This window comes from Saccoglossus kowalevskii, chromosome 10, assembly GCF_978046115.1.
Source record: "Saccoglossus kowalevskii chromosome 10, keSacKowa6.1, whole genome shotgun sequence".
NCBI classification, from domain to species: Eukaryota; Metazoa; Hemichordata; class Enteropneusta; family Harrimaniidae; genus Saccoglossus; species Saccoglossus kowalevskii.
In genome coordinates, this window is record NC_140650.1 from 13,084,730 (window position 1) to 13,107,615 (window position 22,886).

Consider the following 22,886-nt stretch of genomic DNA (forward strand, 5'->3'; position numbering starts at 1 on the left):
GTACTTACCATATCCCAGACATAATTTGAAATCCAATAACATGCCACACTCATTCCATTGATAAATTGTACTTACCATATCCCAGACACAATTTGAAATCCAATAACATGCCATACTCATTCCATTGATAAATTGTACTTACCATATCCCAGACATAGTTTGAAATCCAATAACATGCCAGACTCATTCCACTGATAAATTGTACTTACCATATCCAGACATAATTTGAAATCCAATAACATGCCAGACTCACTCCACTAATAAATTGTACTTACTATATCCCAGACATAATTTGAAATCCAATAACATGCCACACTCATTCCATTGATAAATTGTACTTACCATATCCCAGACATAATTTGAAATCTATTAACATGCCAGACTCATTCCACTGATAAATTGTACTTACCATATCCCAAACATAATTTAAAATCCCATAACACGCCGGACTCATTTCATTGATAAAATGTACTTACCTTATCCCAGACATATTTTGAAATCCAATAACATGCCAGACTCATGTTTTAGACTATCTGTAATTAGCGAAACGAACAATTTACTGATTAAATATTGTTAGTTTCGGCAAATGTTTTTATGTAGTTATATACACTACTGAAAGGTGAATATACTGGTCAAGTTTCGTCCGACAGTAAATACCCCTTGCCGATCCTCTTATTGGGGTTACACTCAATTTATCCGAACTATATTACATAAAGAAGTAAGAGCACAATTTAAAAAATCTTTTGTAGCTGACATAGTATTTCTCAATACAGCAGAATACACCGCATCTCATTTGAAAGTAACTTTCATACGCAACGAAAGCCTCGGGGAGGGTGTGGGGTTCTGTTATTATTACATATGTTTCATATTTGATTATTTCATATTAAAGAAAGAACGTGCAACAAACCGGGATGGAGTTTAGGTCGGGGAACCCCATTGCCCATTAATATGTTCCAAGATAGTGTCACGTCCTAGTTCCACGTTTTGCACCACTTTTCCACTACTTTGCCCCTTAGATTCGCATTTTGCAGCACATTTCAACTACTTTGCACCTTAGATTCGCATTTTGCATCACTTTTCCACTACTTTGCACCTTAGATTCGCATTTTGCATCACTTTTCCACTACTTTGCATCTTAGATTCGCATTTTGCATCACTTTTCCACTACTTTGCATCTTAGATTCGCATTTTGCACCACTTTTCCACTACTTTGCATCTTAGATTCGCATTTTGCTCCACTTTTCTACTACTTTGCATCTTAGATTGGCAGTGTTCTCCACGAGGGGTTTTGGCAGGGCGTAGCGCCCTGCATAGGAAGTCGTGCTCCCTGCATAGGTAGTCGTGCGCCCTGCATCGGTCAACAAGCGCCCTGCATTCACATTTCCCGCCCCGATCAAATACATTGTATTGTTAGTTGAGTATTACCCTAACAATACTTTCTGATAAAACCTGTTGCTCTCTAATAAATAACTAAAATTAAAGAAAGAACTGTGTGCTGAGAGTATTGGCCACATTAAAAGATAATTCAAAATTACTTGTACTTGAGATTTTGGAAAACTTGAAAACTAATTATGCAAATCAAGTAATAAATATGAACAGATTTTAACCCAAAACTAACCAGGTCTGTCTATTGTCCTAGATCATATACGTAGTAGTTTCATTGAAATGTGATTACTAGTACTTGAAATATCAAAACTTGTTATTAATTAATTATGCAAATTTATAATAATCTGAAACCTATCAGGTCTGTGCATTGTCCTCAGACATTGATGTACCAAGTTTCATTGAAATGTGATGATTAGTAACAGGTGAAAGGTCACCTGACCACCTGACACACAAAGCCCAGTCTTTTACCAGTACATCTACATACGTCATACAAGTAGGACATTGTCTGTCGAGACGGAAACAGGAACCTTATATATACGCTTGTAAGCTATTGAATCTAAAACACAGGTAGGTAACAAAAACAGAGACCTAATACAATTTTATAAAGCTGTAGACAGTGAGTACAATAAGTAAGATGCTTTTTATATTTAACTATTTTTCAGCAGAAATTAGTACAAAGTGAGTGGGTGTGGAAAACTATATAAATCTTATACTGTGTGAACAGACTGAATTGTGTAACAATTACGACGGGGCATTCTTACATTGTAAAGATAGTTTCAATGTCTGCATCTCACATGAAACAAACATATATCTTATCTCTAATTTATAATAACACAAATATAAAATATGCATTGATTGCGAGAATTGTATTCAAGATTGCTAAGAATTGTCTGCACATACAAGGAAATACTTTACATAACAAAAGCAGCCATCTTGAAAGTAAGTTCACAAGTTTGTGACCTGTGAAACTTTAGCACCGTGTTTGTGGCTTATTTCTCTACAAAAAGTTGTCTTGTACTATGTTTTCTTAATAGTCGTGTAACAGCATTTCAAACAAGATGTTATATTATATTTAACACTTCTGATAACATAATCCAAGAATAAAAAACTTTTATCCAGACAAAACCCATTTTAACAACATTACCTGTAGTGACAGTTTGTAATAAATAAAACAGACATTGACATTTTGTATAATTTTCATGTGGGATACCACAGGTATATTAATTTTCTTGATGAAATTTTTACCACCCCCTTGTTATAGTATACATTTTCTAAAGACAGGTCAACACAAGAATACTCATTACTGGTAATTACTATTTAATTAATTAACATACTTGTTTGACTTAGTGCCTTGGGTACCACAGGGTACAATAATCATGTTTTTTAGTGAGTGAGCATATTTCAGACAAATTTGATTCCTGTGTGCAAAGCACACAATGGCTATTGCGGTTACAGTTTTGAGCCTGCCTAACTAATTTGCATAAAAATAAGCTGTTTCATTTCAAATGAATAGCGCCCTCATGTGTATGAGTGTGGCTGTACAGTGAAGAATTTTGCCAATTTTGTAAGGCATCGACGAATAGGTGTGTTTTTCAGGTTATCTATTATCATCTTGTGGTTTATTTTATTATAATTGATATTTTTTGTGATCGAGGTGTGACTTACAGATTGCATTTCTGGTGTATTTTCACTGATGTATTTTCTGGTGTATTTTCACTGAACAAACCAAGTTGCGTTTCGATGGTTTTTGAAAGTCACTATAAATCAGTAATTTTCCAATAATATGGCGGCTGGTGACAACAACCAAGAACTTACATGTTGCACTTGGAAGGTCAGGGTTATTATCATATTCTACATTTTTAGTTGTTCAGTGTATGGTGAAAAATTATTTTAGATTATCATGTCCACACTCCAAAACTATTATCAACTATTTAATTTGACATGATGCTGATGGTCAGCTGCACCATATTCAGTTACAATACATGTACATACATGAATATTGACCTTCAATTTTAGTTTATCAACTGGCCTGTTTCTAATTCTGTACTATATACATAGTGGAACAGAATTTCAAATACATGTACTGTTTAACCTGGTTATTAACATATTAAATTCTAGAAAATTATTTTTTCTTATACATGACATTAAAAATGTTTTTGTCTTATTTCAGATTACTAGGCAAGAGAACTTAAGGACAGATCTGTTTGGTTCAGGTCTTGTTTTGGTTGTGTCGGAGTTGGTTATTTCTTTGTCTAGTTTGTTCGGTTCTCTTTGTTTTGATCATCACTAAATAAATATCTGTTTCGGTTTGTATCTGGTATTCATGATGTTCATCAAGGGTTCTTTGTCTTTGCCGTCAAATAGCAGACATTGTCTGTCAGTAATAGACAAACTTTACAAGTCTGCAGAAAAAAAAGGTTCTGATGTTTGTAGGGAATTAATGGTTATCAAGAATGTTGTAGAAAAAAAGAGTTGTTTGTCTGCAGAATGTTTTCAAGAAAATTATACCTGGTAGCCAGACTCGAAGACAGGTAATTGAAGCACATCAATGCTTTTAAAATGTATGGTTAAAAAAGACATGTCTCTTTTGTATTAATACAATAGTCAAAAGCTATTAGACAGTCCAGAAAATATTTGTCAGCCAATGCTATAAACATTCTCATTTGTCTTTGTGGAAAAAATTTACATCTATTCACAATTATCTGAGGATAGAGGGCAAATATGTAAAGATTGATTGTACAAGATCCATACAGCAAAAAATTATGACCAGGAAATGTTGGTATCAGTATTTCCAGTCAAAGTCTGGAAGTGTTAAACAAGCCATTCTTGTTAATATAAACAAAATTATCTATATTGAGTGACCGAATCAGAGGAAAATTGAAAAGAAAAATCAATGTAACTATGTTTTGATGGTAACATTCAACTATCCTAACTTGTCTTACTGAAATTCACTTGAAGAATAGTGTAGCCAAGCAATTTAAATTACAGACTGATTTCAATGGAAAACCAGTTTACCAAAAAAGACCTTACCCTATTCATGGTGGAGTAAAACCACTTATTTCCAGAATTGTCCATCCTGATAAAAATACATGCAGGTCCATACATTAAAGCGAGAGGATCGTCACCTGTGCACGCACAGGAATTGAGTCCCGAGCGACGATAACAACACACGCTAAAAACACAACGACACCTCCGCTTTAAGTGTAGTGTAGCATCAACAAGTAAATAGTATCATAACATAAGTGCTAACTTTAAAACATGGATGGTATCTGCTCTTAGGGACTAGTCATTTTCGTTGGCCCGGGAGTGCCAGGGAATCTTATTTCGCAAAGTATAAAAAGACTTTGCCACCCACCTCAAACAAAAAAACAAAACAGGATGTACCCCTTCACATTATCTGAAAATAAGGTGACACCCCCCCCCCCCAAAAGAACTTTTGATTTACATTTATTTTACATGTAGCTTGAGTGAGTAGTGAGTAGTTTTCATAGTGAGTAAGGCTTTGTCACAGTAACTGGTCCTTTCATCAGAGTTGAGAAATAACAACTAGTGTTAATCTGAAAATACCATCCTTAGAACCTGTTAATTTGTCCTTATGTTTTGTGCAGTTGCTCTGACAGGAGTTCCTAAATAAAACTGACCCATGCTCTGATATTATCACCTAGTTTCTTACTTCGACCAAGGAACATTTAAAATTTTATGGAATGGGCTTTGCATCATGCATCCTTGATATACTGTTCCAATGACTGTAAGTGTTGATGTTCCAGAAAGATATTTGAATATTGTTTATGGAAATTAATAACCCACATAATTTTTTTAATATAGATATGAAATTATAGTACAAAACAAATATATAACTCATTCTCAGTAATAAAATAATAAAAAGAATGTACATGTAATATATATTAATTATTACTATACTAATGTATTGTAATACCAGAGAATAAATAGAAATATATTGCAATATATTCTCAATGGGCGTATTTTGCTGTCAGTTTTATTCACTCTTGTGTTGAAAATAGCAAGGATAATTAAAAATGATGACAAAGGTGATAAACATTTTTTTGCTAATCAATTTTACCACAAGCGACTAAATTTATATTGGTAAGATTCCATGGACGGCAGTGATGAACCACACAATGCTATTTAAGGCAAATGAACATGTGAAGCACACGAAACTGTTTCAAATCATAGTAATCATTAAAAAAACACTTCTGATATTGACATTTAAGGTAGCGAGACTATTATTTGTGTTGAAAATTACGATTTTCACATTTATTTATTAATTAATTGATGAAATGCACCATAAACTTTCATAGGATAAAGTCAATATAACATAGAATGTCATGTAAGTTGATATTGACATTTAACAGTTACAAATAGTTCATATATTCATATCATTTTATTAATGATAAATTGATAAATATATTCAAATATATCATACTAATTTTTTTCTTTGGTATTCTGATGAGTCATTCAAATAAGAAAACTATTTGAGTGCATGCATTGGTTGTTTATTAACAATTAAAAAATACATTAAACTTTATATTACAAACATAAAAGTTTGAATTTGGAAAGTGTTAAAAGAAAGTTCATGAAATTGAATATTTTTGTGCAATAAAAAATTTCCAAAAATCATTAATGTAAATGTTGTGTCTGTTTAAACTATGTATTTTCTTTCTGCACATAATAAAATTGATACCCCCCCCCAGGCAATGCGGTGAAGGCATACCCCCCCCCCCATCCATTTTTTTAAATAGCTTGGTCTCCCTGTTTTTCCCTGGCATCCTCCCTGCCGGAGAAAAATGGCCAGTCCCTTAATATCTCTGATTGTGCCTGTATTTGTTCCACATGCCTGAAGCAAATAGAAAACAATTGTGAATGCTTTGTTTGTAAAAAAAACAAAACAGAAAATACTAAAGAGTCAAATATTAAAAACAAAACTGTATTCTTGTCTGTATTCAGTTTATTATCTAAACTTGCTGTCACAGACATCCCTGATCGAGTAAACCTGTGTGAGAAACATTATACATACATGTATTACAAAAAATATAACAGTGAATTTGTCTCAGATTTCTACAGCCTAGATGCTTTTTATAAATCCATAAAATCAGATTTTCAAATACATCATATGTGGCTCAAACAAATCAGAAAGACCATTATGGTAAGAACACGTGGGGAGGATGACTCTATTCTGAACCACAGTGCTCTTCAGTCACACTGGCTACGTACATGCTTCATTTAATAAAGTTCTTGTTGATCTTGTATATGATGGAATATCATTAGACCAGTAATTTCCCATGCAAAATAAATCCCCAAAATTTATTTATCAACATCTACCACTTGGTGGCGCCCTATACCTAGACAATTAGTTGTAGAAATTGGCAACATACACACTCAGCATAACACTAAATTAGATGGTAGGCAATGAATATAAGCCTGATTATTAGATGTAGTACTATAAAGTATAATGTTCTCATTCACCACATAAAAGTACAGATCAACATTTTCCATGATTAGTAATTTTAATGAATTTCTAAAAATGATACATAGAATTATGACAATTGAAGGTAGTTTATCACATAATTATAAAAAAATATTCTACTGAATCAAACGTCTCAATTCATCAGCTCATTATTTCTCCAATTAATTAAAAACAAAAAAAACAATTCCACGGTATCTGCATTTAGGCTGGAGACCTGTGACGGGCAACCTTGGATATACCAAAACACAACAGTGGTTTGATTTACCATGGCCACACATAGAATTTGCTCTACATAAAAAGCTTAGTCAAATCTTATGTGAAAAAAAGTAGTTGAAGGAAACAATTTTATGATTTAAAAATAAATATAAAAATATACAAACCAGAAAAGGGTCTAGATATAAAATACTCATATTACACATCCCTGATCAAATTAAATTCAAATCAACAGCATTTCTGATTAATTGGGGGGGGGGGGGGGGCTACAAGCACTGTACAATAACAAGTAACCTGTAGAATGCTGTGTGGGTAATATTTTTATATTGATTTTTGTTGCATTTGCAGCAAATAGTTACCAAACAATGAGAAATCTATAAGATTGGATATACCTCTCAGCTGGCTTCACATGCATAGTTCAAGACTGCCTAACCGGTGCTTATACCAGGATTTAGTTGCAGCACTGTGGTCTGTGGTTACAGCTTCATTTTCCGAGTAATCACAAGAAATTGACATTACAATAGAAAATAAAAGACTGGCACTCCCATACAATTAATAGCAAGTGAAATTCCTGGAATTGAAACATAGATTTTGAAGTCACTGGTGTAGGCATTGAATAACTTCAATTCAAGTTGGCATAAAGACGAGGTAGTTTATTTAATCAGTGCTGAACTAGAGGTAGAAATTATAATTAAGTTCGTTGTCATATAATTTGTTTATTTAAATTTCTCCTGAATTCAAATAGAATACACTGGTGAAAGGATGTTTTTGAGGTGTGGTTACATTGTGTATGGAGTGGTAGGGTTGGGCGTCATATAATTTTTTCATTTTCAACTCTCATGAAATCACACAGAATTTCACTTAATTTATTTTCGATGAAAAGTTTTCAAGCATACGGTGTGAATCAAATTTTCACTGTGCTGTGTCAAGTCTCAATAGAGTATGAGGGAAATGGCATTTTCACTGGAATTTATTTTAGCGGAAAAATGTTCACAGTGAAAGGAAGTATTCCACATTATTACATATATACTGCAGTTTATTTTGATTCGTCCCTGAAATCAAAATCGGTACTTCCACACCCCATATGCAAATGAGGTCTGAGAGCGAATAAAGTAGTCCGTTCAAGAGTAGCGTTTTTCGAAACATAGCAGAAATAAACAATATTTAGAAGTACGATACTTTACGTTTGGGTACATGAATATATTTGCCAAGTGAAATGAAATTTGAACAACAGTAATGGTACTTCTAAGCAGTAACGTATTTTGACTAAAACTAATTTGCATATCACCCATGCAATGATGTTTTTGGTATTTTCACGGTCAATATGCAAATGAACATGGTATTGGCGATTCGCTCCACTTGGATTGCCCTTAAAATCACTTTAATTTTGTGTATCTGTGTGTGTGTGTGATTTCTAGTGTTTTCACGTATTAATTCTTCTGTGATTTGTTTGGCTTGGCCGATTTCGCTCAAACTTAGCAGGTAGGTCACACCTTCACCCTAGTTATCAGGAAATGTATCTCCTACAAATTTTGGATACAACACCTCAGACATAGCTCATTTTGCTCAGCTTGAGTGTGGGCACAAAGTTACTATTGGTAAAATCTGAAAACAAATTCTGACCACCGTTTCCATGGAAACAGCCAACAACTGAATTTTTTAATACCTTCACGCCAAATGTATCACACCCTACATTTTTATGATTAAAAAGCATGGACGTAGCTCATTCTAATCCGCTTGAGTGTGGGCAACAATTTACTGAGATTTTTTTTGGCTTGGCTAATTTTGTTTATAATTGACAGGCAGGTCGTACCGTCACTAATTGGCAAAACAATCCTGGTCCACAGCTACCATGGCAACAGCCCAAAACTGTTTTTTGAATACTTTCGACCCCAAATTTATTACCTCCCACTAGTCTTGTATTCATGCCTTTTATTTTGGCTACGTTGCATACCGGTAAGAGATCACCGATGCCGACATTGTTACACTGTGTATCAACGTAATCCCGACGCAACTTTGAACTTTGAATGAACTGTAAATGCTGCCTGCAATCTAGAAAATACTATCGGTTGGAATTAATAAATTTAAGGGATTGTTCAGTTACTCTGGCCTGGGGTGGGGGGCGGCAGATTCCATTTTGTCAGCTGTAAATCTCAGTTGACCCACCCCTATCAACAACAAAAAGTGGGCGACCCCCTAACATTATATTTTAAAACATGCTGACCCCCCCCCCCCCAGAAAAACAAAGAAACATTAACAGTTTTGGCTCTGACATGATTACAAAATGTATGATGTGCATTGAAAATATCATGGTTTGCCGTAATTTTTAGTGTTTGCATTTAATAGACCAGTCACCTTAGGAGGGGAGGGGAAGCATAAAGCCAAAAACGACTACAGAAAAGGCTGCAGGAAGTAGGGAAATCTATGCTGCTAAAGATAGTAAATAAAAACAAAGCTGTGGAGTACTCACTTGATAAACGCCCTTATAAGATAGGAAAAGAGGATTTGAATCTAGGCGGTTTGAAAACTAATTTGGATTTAATATATCTTTCATATCTTATAGACCAGGAAAGCTTTACACCTGAAGCACAGTCTGTGCTTATGAAAACAAAGGACACTTTGATTTTTGTATAAATTTGTGTTGGATTTTGGTATTTTACAGAGCAAAATATGCATATTTAAAAGTTAAAAAAACAAAAAAACTATATATTTATATACATGAATCCATTTAACTTTTTTGATTTGCTGAACAAAAACTGTCACTGCTCTTTGTACTAATTGCTGTGTTTTTCCGTCTCCAGCTACAATTGGATAAATCCAGTAAATATCTTATACAATGGTGACTTCAGACTTTAAATAAAATAATCTGATATCACATGGACTTGGGATGTGTTCAAAACTTAACTGTATAATTGCATGGGGCTCTGCCGCATTGCATAATCTGTTAGTTATTTGTCAACTTCAACCCCAAAATATTTAGCCTATAACATTTTTGGCATCAACAAATTTATAGGCATTATGGGTAATAGTTATTATTAAGAACACATTTGTACGATTAACTTTTTAATCTATTGTTCTGAAATAAAATTTAAAAAAATATATGCATAAGCGCGTGTGTGAATTGTGGAAAACAAGGTGACCCCCCCATTCGCAAAATCAAAAACAGGGTAAACCCCCCTACTGATCCACCCCCAGGCCGAAGTAACTGACCAATCCCTAACAACAGCATACGTCCTAGCAATAAAATAAAATGACTTTTAAGGACTGAATGTTTTTTTGCGAACTTTGTATACGGTGCTCGGTTTTAGTTATAAACCGACGTTAGCTTCACGTTCATGTCCTACCATGGCAACAGCCGAAAACATATTGCTAGTTTTTTTTTTAGTGGAGTGGATCGCCAACCGGCTGGTTTTCATTGGCAAAATCGTTCAGCAACATGTTTGGCATATTAGGTGTACATCACATGGACTACTACGATTGAGAGAACTTTATGTATGTTGAATGAGTTTTATAAACCCGGAAGGGCTCTTGGAAGATCAACCCGCAGTAAAATTAGCGATTGCCATGGCGCAACCATCAACATCAAAATCCCGGGAGGTTTCTGCTGGCGACGTTACCCAGTTCCAAATAAAGATCACCAACGCCAAATAAGCAACATTTTAACCGGTAATCAAGATTAATTCAATCCACGGCTAACAAGCAACATCACAAGTGAAGTTGTAGCGTGAAGCTCAGCGACTACTGCTGACAACGTAAGTCATGCTTGCGTGCCTTCACCATTGTATTCAAATGAATCACGTGGTGTGCCGTTCTCTTTCAAACCCGGGATTCGATCAATAGGGGAGTTTCAGTAAAAAAAACACATTGCAAATCATGCAAATTCAACATTTTCAAACCAGTATACTAAAACAGAAATGCTCAGCGATGCAAAAGAAGGATAGATGTTACTTTTCATTATACACATCTCTGTTGATACAATCCCTCACATATTCTATTCCCAGTTATACCTGCATAAATGGATTAGCCTCTTTTGATGTTGACATTCAGACTAAAATCACGTGACAGGCTGTTAAAATTGGCTGTTGCATACACTTTCGCCGGTCTGGAAAATGTGTTTAGTTAGCTCTCATTCAAGTAACAATGCAGATTTCCCAGTGGGAGTGAAACTATTCGACTCTGCCATTAAAAAATAGGGGTGTTTTGAGCATAAAACGAATAACCCTGGAGTGCACACAACACACTGAATTTCGGAACAAATCTTGCATTATTTACAGCAGCAGAATATCACAGAAATATCAGACGAAACATGGAAACACTATATATATGTATTTCGGCCTGAACCCTCTCTATTGCAATTCCAGGAATTACCCCCCATATGTGCAACCATTTTCCACCTTGGTACCACCCAAGCCTGAAAACAAAATCTTAATACCACGCTGAAGCGTTTGGTAATAAACTCAAGATGGGATTAATTAGCAAACTATTAACACAAATTCTGAGAAAAGAGCAATAATTGTGAAATTGAAAGAGTTGTAATACTTGGCTAATATACTGACAGTATGCAAATAACTTGTCAGTGACAAGATACACAACACAATTTTGAGAATTTATTTGAATATTTGGGAGTTTGACCTCATTAAATTTTGAATAGGGTACATTAGTAATGACTGCACTACAAATTGTTAAGATTGTCTGCCATAATGTGAAAATAACACAAAAAAACCATAAAATGGGGGTTACGCATTTTTCTCAGAATTCCTAAGGCCATTGAATTTAGTAGTGACATGAATAATTCATTGATGAATGAATACAATTTTTAGACCAGTTTAATAAAAACATTTATATTTACAGACTACAGCCCAGCCTAAATCAAATTAATAAGATTAGGGCAAAAAATATACCGAATTACAAATTTTCAAAATCTTCAACCAAGATATAAGAGATTGACAGAAATGGGTGAAACGCATAGCAAAATATAACATTTCTGGATAAAAAATTACTCCATTGTGTCTAAATAGTTGAATACAAAGCAAGAAAAGTGGTAAAATAAAAATAAAAAAGATTTCCAATTACTTTGCACTACACCTGCCAAATGGAGCTGATCTCATGAAATGTATGCTTAAACACACAACCTCATAATTATCACATCTATGCAAGGTCAAAAGAGGTCAAAACTTATAATAATTAGGTCAAAGTAAACTTTGGTTATGTAAGATGAGATCTGCCAAAAATGTATAAATTCCAGTGAATAGAGCCATAATTATGGTCAAAACAACAATCTCATATGACGAGATTGCTATATGAAAATAATGAACAAAGTTGAAAACATGGCTCAAAAATGGGAAATCAACATGACAGTAATCAACCACATGAAACAACTAACATGTTGGCCATCTCAAACTCTTACGAATCTCAGGTAAACAAGACACCTACTGTATTTGGATTGCACCTAGAAAAATCACTGGAAAAACACCAAGATTAGAAAATCCAATTACACACAGAATAAACCCATCAGGTACACAGCTGCTAAGTAGTAAACAAAAGACGACATGTTGGTCTCACATTTGACCCAGGTAATCACGCCCTCAAACAGGGAGCACCTAAGGAAAAAAATATTTAAAAAATGTCATTGGTTCTTGCAAGGCATTTAAATGGCTACGAGCAGCCATTGGTTGATTAGTGGCATGAGACCTTTCAAAGATTTACAACCAATCCCACAATGCAAACATTCACATTCCCCCATATGAAACGCATGTATGTAAATGTTGGGTACGCGGGCTGGAAAAAAAATAGTTGAAAATTAAGGTGAAAATTGTATGTAAGTTCTGTAGGGTGGCTGGGAAATTTGACAACAAAAATTAAGTTGAAGGTTGAGGGTGAAAATACATGTAGGGTATGCTTAGAAAATTTGACAAAAAATTTACTACTGTGTGTACGCTGGGGGGGGGGGGGCATCTTCAACACTGCCCCATTACCTTGTGCAGGGTCCCACAGTTATCAAACTTGCTATAGCTATAGTGCACAAATCAGACTTACTGAATACCCTTCTCTCACCTCTGCTCGAGGTCCAATAGGAAAATAGCAAATCTTCAAACATAGTTTATCAGTATGTTAACATTAGCGAGGCACTAAAGGCTAAACACACCATCACTTTTTCTTACCATACACTTTATTCCAGGTACTAGTAAAATAAGTAAAGTACACAGTGGTAGCCTTACTATTATATTCCTTAATAAAACTATGGTCATCAAAATAATAAAAAGTATATGCCTTTTTAAACCCCACTATTAATGACTGGATCTACATTTTGCTTTGCCATTAGTGTGTTCATGTTGCTCCCTGGGGGTGCGCCAAGCGATGTGGCATTAGTGACCTGTGGCAACGAAAGTGTTCTCAGAGGAAGTAGATGTATCGGTCCATATGTGAGCAATCTCGTTTAAAATGTATGAAATTTATTTTTAAATCACGCCCAGTTGCATTTTATGTTTGCGAAAATTACCTAAACACCTTTTGATTTTTTGATTTTGTCGTTCGCTATCTTTTTTCCAAACATCCCTGGCTCTGCAAGCATGGGTGGTAAAAACTTCCCTGAGTCACTTAATTGTGACGTCACATAGCAGTCAACTAAAAACTTGGCTGGGGCGATGCGTCCACATCACCCCAAGGCAACAATACAAATGCACTTCATATTAAATAAACAATTCACATCTACTTTTTCATTATTTTAACATTTTAAGGTTTTAGCGCTGAATGTAAAAATATTTGATATATTTATTTTAAATATCACATTTTTTTCAACAGAAGCTTGGGATATAAGAAATAAATAAATTTAAAAAAACACGAAATACCAACAATTTTGGTGTAAAATGTCACCTGTGGCAGAGTCTAGTTGCGTCTCTCTGTAGCTTCCTAGGTCAGGTCAGACACTGCAAGGGGAAGTGTGTGTGTGTCTGTTCCACTGATATCTACAGAATAGATTATCAAATTTAATGAAATAGATGTGCATAGATGCTTTGGAATATTCAGACTTGATTATTTTTTTATTGAAATTATTGCATATCAATTACCTAATTTGCATATTAATTAGCCAATTTTAAGAAGAAGTACCAACATATTACAATGAAATTTGGTACATATATGTTTTTGGATAAACCTGATGTTTTTGATTAAAATACATGCATATTAATGACCTAATTAGCCAATTTTTAGCTTTTCCACAAATATATCATCCACTCATATGCCTTATACATGTTCAGGGTTAGATTATGTGCTTAACAATTATCTTATCTGCATAAATTAACCAATTCATAGGTGTTCCACAGATATAGTACTATTTATCAAATTTCAATGAAACTTGGTACAGACAAAGGCAAGTCTGTTGCCAAAATAAAATATACTTCAATGATTTCCAAGCTTTCTTTGATTACACGCTTAGTTTAATGTCAATCAGTTCTTCAATTGCTTTATGCAAATATATCCTATGTCAACCTATTCCCATGGCACAATGAGTGAAATCATCCAAAGTCACATATCTGTTTATATTTTAGTTACTGGTGCGTGTAAATTTCATACAAGTACTAGATTTTATGCCAGTCATACAAGTTAACTGGAGAATCTATTATTTCATTTACAAACATACCCTTAGAATGTTAATTATAAATACTACTCAGTATTTATAAAAAGCACTTATAAAATGTGTTATCTATAACATATTGCATAATTGCTAGTGAAAATATGCTAAAGTTAAACTCAGTAGGGGATGGTATATGTATCTGTGCACCATATAAACGATTCTGGATTTAGGAACTCAGTTTTACTATTTTGGTCAAATTCTCAACTTGCTTCCAAGTATTCCCCCCACAAGCTGATCAACCCCATTACCCCAGGTGTAACACTAAATGATATACAAAATATTATTTTATTTATTTTATCCATTCCAGCATAATTTAAGGCTTGATCGTTAAATGCCCATGGATCTAATCTATATAGACCATTATATAATTCCAGAAAAAACATTTTTCATCATTTTATGATTTCCAAACTTTATGAAAATGGAATGTGTGCATTTAAAATTCATTGATCAATGAACACAAATACAAGACTAGTGTATAATCTGCAAGACTAGTATATAACCTGCTTTCACCAGAGACACACAAACTAAAAGTGAGTTAATATATGGGATATATGATTTCACTTCAGATTTTATAATATTAGACTTGTGTTATTTTAACATTATATATTACAGACTATTGTCTAACCATGGCTGCAGCTGCCTCGGATGTAGTAGATGCTGGTGCTGTCTTGGCGGAGATTAATGAAGACTTCCTGTGTTGTGCTATATGTCTAGAGCGGTATTCAGACCCAAAGATACTACCATGTCAACATACATTTTGTAAGAAGTGTCTAGTACAACTAGCTGAGAAAGGAGTAGCTGATACACTGATGTGTCCAACTTGTAACAGGTCAGTAAAGGTACCTATCAATGATCTGCAGTCTAATTTCTTCATGAGCTCACTTCTAGACAAGATACCCGAGAAACTGGTAGCTGGTACCCCTAAAGTGTGTGAATTTTGTGAAGAAAATGAAGTCACCTCCATCTGTGTTGAATGCCAACAGTATTCCTGTACACCTTGTACTAGAGTACATAAAAAAACCAAGACAACAAAATCTCATCAGGTTCTATCGGTTGACGAATATCAAGAGACAAAGAACAAGAAGCCATTTGCTGTACAGTCGATACAATACTGCAATGTCCACACAGGTAACCAGTTGAAGTACTACTGTGATACCTGTCAGACACCTATATGTATGGAGTGTACAATCATAGATCATAGAGTTCCTGAACACAAACACAGATATATTAAAGAGGTGGCAGATGAGTATTCTGACGAATTAAAGGGGAAGGTCAGGAAGTTAAAAGTGAAAGCAGATGAAGCTGAGACAAGTAAAATGTCAGCCAAGGCAGCCTGTGATAAACTAAAAACCTGCTGTAAAGAAGAAGAAGCAAAGATAAACAAGAAAACAGATGAAATCTTGGAAGATCTGAGAAGACAAATAGAGGTAGTTAAGCAGAAGAAGGAAAGATTGGTGGATGAGTTGAAGACAGAATATACAGCTAGAGTAAAGAATATGGAAATCAAAGTTGATGAACTGGAGATGAAACATGGAAACATAGTCAGTACTTGCAGCTACCTAGAGACACTGGTGCAACATGGGAATCCTGGACAGATATTGAGTGCCAAACAAGTTTACCAACAACGAATTGATGGGTTGATTGCCATGGAAACTAAACCACAACTTATTCCTGATGTAATAGAGTTCAGACCTCATCCAGGGAGAGATGATGTAAGAATGCTGGCAACAAACGCATGTCAACAAAACTGTAGTCTTGATAATGTCCCAAAACAACTGATCAAAGGTGACACTGCAACTTTAATGGTAACAACCAGAGATAAACAAGGAAAACAAGTCATTCCACGCCAGGTGGTTGAGGCTAGAGTAACAAAACCTGATGGATCAAGTGATGATATCAAAGTACAGGATAACAATGATGGAACACACACAATGATGGTACATGGAGAAATAGATGGAAAATATAAAGTGTCAGTGACAATAGACAATCAGCCAATACCAGGAACACCTGCACAGTTCAATGTCATTAAAGGATTGGTGAAGACCATTGGTAAAAATGGCAGTGGAAAAGGGGAATATAATCTGCCAGTTGGTGTTACAGTGGATAAGAATGGTGACATTGTTACAGCTGAGAGGGGTAATAAAAGACTACAAATTACAGACAAGGATGGAAATTATAAAAATATTATAAAAATTGAAAAATGTATTCCATCTGGTTTGTGCATATTCAATGGCAAATACTACATGACAGATTTGGATAATGCACAAGTTGTTATCAGTGATATGAATGGTCATGTGATCAAAAGATTTAGTGAAAATATGAAGCATCCCATACGCATTGTTGTTCGACCTGCTGATGGCATGGTGTATGTATCTGACTGGGATTTGAAGATTGGTGATAAGACAAATAAAGATGGTCACTTGATAAGAAAATACACAAAAGATGGAGATTATATCAAATCATTTGGAGGTTATGGAAGTGAAGCAAGACAATTTAAGGGACCATCTTTCATGGCTGTAGACAATCATGGATTACTATTTGTAGGTGACTATAACAATAACCGCATACAAGTCTACAATACAGATGATGAGTACATGTATTCATTCAATTGTCCAGGTCAAGATGAAGGTCAGATATACGGGCCACGTGGCATAGCTATTGATAAGGAGGGATATGTATATGTGGTTAATTATAATAATAAGGTACAAAAGTTTGATAGAAGTGGTCGTTTCATCTGTCGCATTGATAAGGACACTGATGGACTGAATTCACCATCAGATGTAGCAGTAACTGATGATGTACCATGTAGAGTGGTTGTAGTCGACCGTAATAACCATTGTGTTAAAATCTTTGCACAGTAATTACAGTATTAGATTTTGATCACTACAGAGTGATAAAAGTTGCAATTGATACTTTGCTAAATTGGTTGAAGTGTGTTAAATGGACAGCATTGAAAGTGAAGGACATTTTATTATACAGATCTTTTCAATTGTTCTCGAGCATTTGAACAGATGTATTAATTACAAATCAGTGTAATGTAAATAGTTTTTATTTAGTGAAATTCACACTGGAAATTATATGAAATGCTATATTATATAAAATGTACCAACTTCACAGCAAATTAGAGCATTTTGTTTTTAGGTTATTATTTAGAATGAGTTTGAATGATATTATTCTGAGATCTGAGAAATGGAAAATATGCTCATTTATTATACAAAATATCTGTCATCAAGTTTTAAGAGAAGGGGCACTATATAGAAATTACCAATTGGGGGTAAATGGGTCTTATTTACTGTCCAAATAGGTATCAATTCGTGGTATAAATATATCTGGCAGATTGTATCTGTCCGGGATAACTGTTTTGAATAAATATGGATTTATATACAAGAATTTAAATCCTGCGTAAATATTGTTTTAATCAAGCCACAGTAAAATAGATGGCGATATTTATTTGATATAATAATGGGTTGCAAAAATTGTATGATTTTTTTCAATATAAAAATGTACAAAAATGCTAACACTTTTAAAAGCTTAGTGGCACTCCGTATCTAGTCTTGGATTGTGTGGTGTTGTGTAGGGTCTCTATGAAACGTTTATGTGGTATTGTCAAGGTAAGTTCTAATAATTTCCATTGGTTAGGGGCATTCCTACACCATGCGATTGGATCAGAAAGATATATAATAACACCACAGATACAGTACTGGGACTGTACATAGTCGTATCACCCTGTGCTGCATGGGTAATTTTCTCACTATACTGTCTTAACCATATAACCTCATAATAATAGGAGTCATTAAATTTATAAACAAATGGCTGCCAATAGGACATATTATGTAGTCTGGTTTGATCAAAGATTTAAAACATCAAGTATATAATAATTGCTTTAGTGGCCTCCAGTCAGCCATTTATACCATATTTTTATTAGAAAACTATAAAGATTTTAAATCCATAATTTGTACTGAATTTGTCAAGTTATTTTGAGATAATGTTTATGTTTACATCCTTTCACATCAATATTTTCATAAAAGCTTAGCTAGTAAAAAGGTATAAAGCTTTTATATAATTAGAATTCTCTGTAGTAAGGCATAATTTTTGATTATTTCTTATGTATTCAAGACTAGAAAAAGTTTACATTTTGTGTAATGAAGACGTCTTTTAGTCATTGCGCCATCTAGCGGCGATAAGTGATAGTTTTTGTTGTTTCCTATATAACCATAGTTTTGGTTTTTTGAAGTATTATTTAGTTAATTATTATAGCATTTGTAATTTTATTGAGTAAGGACATTGATCAGTGAGAAGATCGGCATAAGAAACGAGGATGCCAATCGGACTATTTGATGGGAACCGAACCATGTGTCCAGTCACTAAAACGTGTGAAGGCCAACTCAAGTGCAGGAAGTATGATGACCATAAGCAAGTCAAGAGGTACAAAACCGTCTTTTCGTAAAAAATCGACAAACGGACCAAAAAATCGGTAACATATGGACTCAATGAACACTACAGCGACTGTGATAACGTTTGACCACAAATGAATCATATTTGAATATATATATTTCTCAGAGGTGAATGTTCACTATTAAATTTTGAAACCACATGGAACTGCTGTGTTCTGCGAGATGTCATCAGATCCCATGAGATTCAATATGGTGGCGCCCATACTACGGATGTACACCAACAAGAATTTTCCGAATCAAGCGGAAGTGAACTAATTCTGAAATGTGAGTATACTAACAATAATTGATCGATGGAATCGATGGAGTATGATTGAAGCACTTCGCAATTTGATTGAGTACTGGCTTGCGCATTAAGCAAGATTTGTTTGAAGGTTTGAACAATTTATTCTGACAAAGGTATCCTTCACAGGGAATTGAACTGTATCCGGTATTGTGTATTAACAGCGTACGTCGAGATTCTACGCATCTACGACTTTCCAGCTCCATTTACAGAATTGTCGGACAATACACAGTTCCTTAGGCTTTGGTGTGAGCACTGATTAATGACAAATTTAATCATTTAATGCTGAGTGATTGCATGCTTACACTTAAATCATTTTGAGCTTTATTCAATTAATGTAGTTGTATGATGAGTGAACTTTTATATCTTGTTGCACAGAATGACAATTTTTGGTTGCCAAGACAAGCATTCCATATAATTGAAGCTAATGTTGCATGTGCACTGATTACATACTGCGATCTGCCTGATTTTGGAATAATTAATCCTATGTTTTTTTATGATTGCATCTAGCAAATTAGAAATTCCATATTTTTGGAAGTGTTTTAACAACCTTGTTGTAGTTTGACACCATATGTTTGGATTGTCGTACCCTGAGTACTTAAATTGTATTATTGTGAGTGTGTCATTAGCGGTCAACAGATTTGTTCATGATCTTTGTTTGAGAAAAATAACACCTTCTATAGCCCTGATATAGTTAAGTTGTTGATAGATTGGGTTGTGATACACCAACTGTTCGTAGACCATGCTTTAAATTTGACAGCGAGTTTTGGACGAGCGAGTCACATGTGTGACTATTCAAAGTCTAGTTCCCCCTGTACGCCAATTACCTTACCAAAATTCATTAAACATAATGTATACTTTTTGTGTGCAAAAAGTATACAAATTCCGAATAAATCTGTACATATTTTGTAAATAACACAAGGATTGTCACGACAATACACCTGGTCAGTTCTGTGATGTTTATTCCAACGTTTCGCCCTAGAAATAGGGCTTCTTCAAGAAAACACTGTTGGGATACTGTGAGATGTAAATTGGCAATTTACGTCTCACGGTATCCCAACAGAGTTTTCTTGAAGAAGCCCTATTTCTAGGGCGAAACGTTGGAATAAACATCACAGAACTGACCAAGTGTATTGTCGTGACAATCCTTGTGTTATTTGCATATTATCAACCCGCAATACTAGCTACTGGGGATCGTCTGATTTAATATTGTTGATTATAATACATATTTTGTATAATTTTTCGTATACAAGAAGTACCCTATATTTGGAACAGATTTGTATACAACAAGTATGTAAATACTATGCAAATAGTGTACAGAAAATGTACTTTTGTATACAAGAAATATCCCATATTTGGAACGCTTTTGTATACAAAAATTGTACAAAGCTCAATTCATAAAAAGGGCATTTATTTAACAAAATGAAATTCAATTTTATTGTGTGCTTCATTTGCCCAAGTGTATTGTCTTGTTACACAACAGCATGTATTTATCTATACTTACATTTAGAATTCAATTTATCAATTGTTTATGTTTACCCGACTGACTAAAGTACATTCATTTACATCCTATGTTGTATCTGTTTGACATATATGTCAGCCAAGGATGTACAACAAACTAGTTGTGGTGTTTTGCTCAACTGAAAATGACAAAACTGGATATATAATGGGAAATTAAATTTTAATTTAGTTAAATTGATCAAGAAAAAGTTCATAAAAATTGGCAATAAGTCATGTTAGGATCCAAAACAGGATAATTTTTAATATATGCAAATTAGGCAAACTCTAAACAACTCTCTTGGGAAATATGTTATACACTTTTCTTATAATGATAGACTTATTTCAGTAAACTGTAGTAAAAATATAATTTTACTGATATCCAAAAATATAGTTTAGTTTTCCTGTAATTAATCTATTAAAAATTTTTTTATACTCTCATATGAATTTAATTGAATATTAAATTCCATATTTTTGTACAGTTTATGTATACATATATCATATTATTGGGCCTAGTTAAGTTTATTCAGATTCTAAGTCCAATTTTTGTACATTCTATGTATACATAAATAGTACTAATATTTGTCAAGATGCCAAGTCAATAATTTGTACAATTAATGTATACATACATTATACTTCATTCTTACATGATTCTAACATAAATTTTTTTGATTACTCCTTATTTCTTAGTCATGATATTGTACATTTTTGTATATGTAAATTATACAATATTTAGGCATTGAATCGTATGCAAAAAGTCTGTACATTTCTAGTATACAACAAATATACATTAATGAATTTGTATAAAGTGTGTATACAAATAATGTACTGCTGTTTTCTTGTATGTATGAATTTTGTATACACACAATGAACACAATTTCAAAAAAGTATACTTTTTGTACAGAATATGTATACAATTAATATACTATTGGGGCGTACAATTTGGTAAAGGTTTGCATTAATAGCACATTGTTGGCTATATCGACCCCATATCTTACTGTTAATGCATAGAGTGTACTTTGTTAAACTATTTGACCGATTGTTGCGATACGTATGGTTTTATTATACTGAATTAAATATTTTGCTGCATTCTACGAATTGATTATTGCTTTCGCATATGTGTTGTCTGTGTCTGTGTGTGTGTGTGACTGAAGATACCCAGATACTATCGCCCATGCCCATAGATGCTTTCAATAGTATTGTACACCTGTACGTTTCATTGCTACCCTGGTTGGAAAGAGAACACAGTTACATTTGCAAAAGAAAAGCATTGCTAAGTCAACATATATGGAGGAATGTGGTTGATGTGAATTTAAAAAAAAATGTTTTTACAGCATGAATAGAGAAAAGTAATACACAAGAAAGTGATGTTTTGATTAAAAATACACATAAAAACAATATTAATTATTCTTACCTCTTGAGTCGCCGCACAGTGCGTGTTCGAATGTATTTTATATGTGTTGTATATGTTGCTATGGGTTTCATATCAAACACTGTATAGTGCAACGACTGTAGAGCTTTAAACTATCTCGACTGTAATGTACAATGACGTTTTGGGTAAAGGGATTACAAGTATGCAAATTGGTAATGGTCTTAGCAACATTATTGCAAGAAAGTATCAGAGTGGAGCAAATGGTTAATTGGTTGCGTTAATGAGTTATGGGAGAAGACATTTATGGCGGTTATCAACACCGCCTGAACTGTTCTCTCTAAACTACTATTATGTTAATTTAAATAGTGTCGCACAGTGACAATCAATTCAGACTTAGTTCCTGTCAGCATGAATCTTTTATATAAAAAAATATAATATACCGGTAATCTGATCAGAATGAAAATATATTGCATGCTGTCTGTATTAATAACAGACAGGTCTAAAACAAGTAATTTTGCATTAGATAGTCCCAATGAATTCCCAAGTTTAGGAAATACATAAAGTTT

The 22,886-nt window shown here is 34.0% G+C and overlaps 1 protein-coding gene and 1 long non-coding RNA gene across 2 annotated transcripts; both read left to right on the forward strand.

The window, feature by feature from the left end:
* The first annotated feature begins 1,844 nt into the window (after window positions 1-1,844).
* Window positions 1,845-17,578, forward strand: LOC100378676 (tripartite motif-containing protein 3-like). Its single transcript, XM_085504851.1, has 2 exons — window positions 1,845-1,953; window positions 15,330-17,578. The coding sequence occupies exon 2, from the start codon at window positions 15,344-15,346 to the stop codon at window positions 17,576-17,578; it is 2,235 nt and encodes a 744-aa protein (XP_085360977.1). The 5' UTR covers window positions 1,845-1,953; window positions 15,330-15,343.
* On the forward strand, window positions 17,438-20,122 carry LOC146737875 (uncharacterized). Its single transcript, XR_014930766.1, has 3 exons — window positions 17,438-19,142; window positions 19,278-19,435; window positions 19,581-20,122. It is a non-coding gene; the product is annotated as an uncharacterized LOC146737875 (long non-coding RNA).
* The last annotated feature ends 2,764 nt before the right edge of the window (window positions 20,123-22,886 follow it).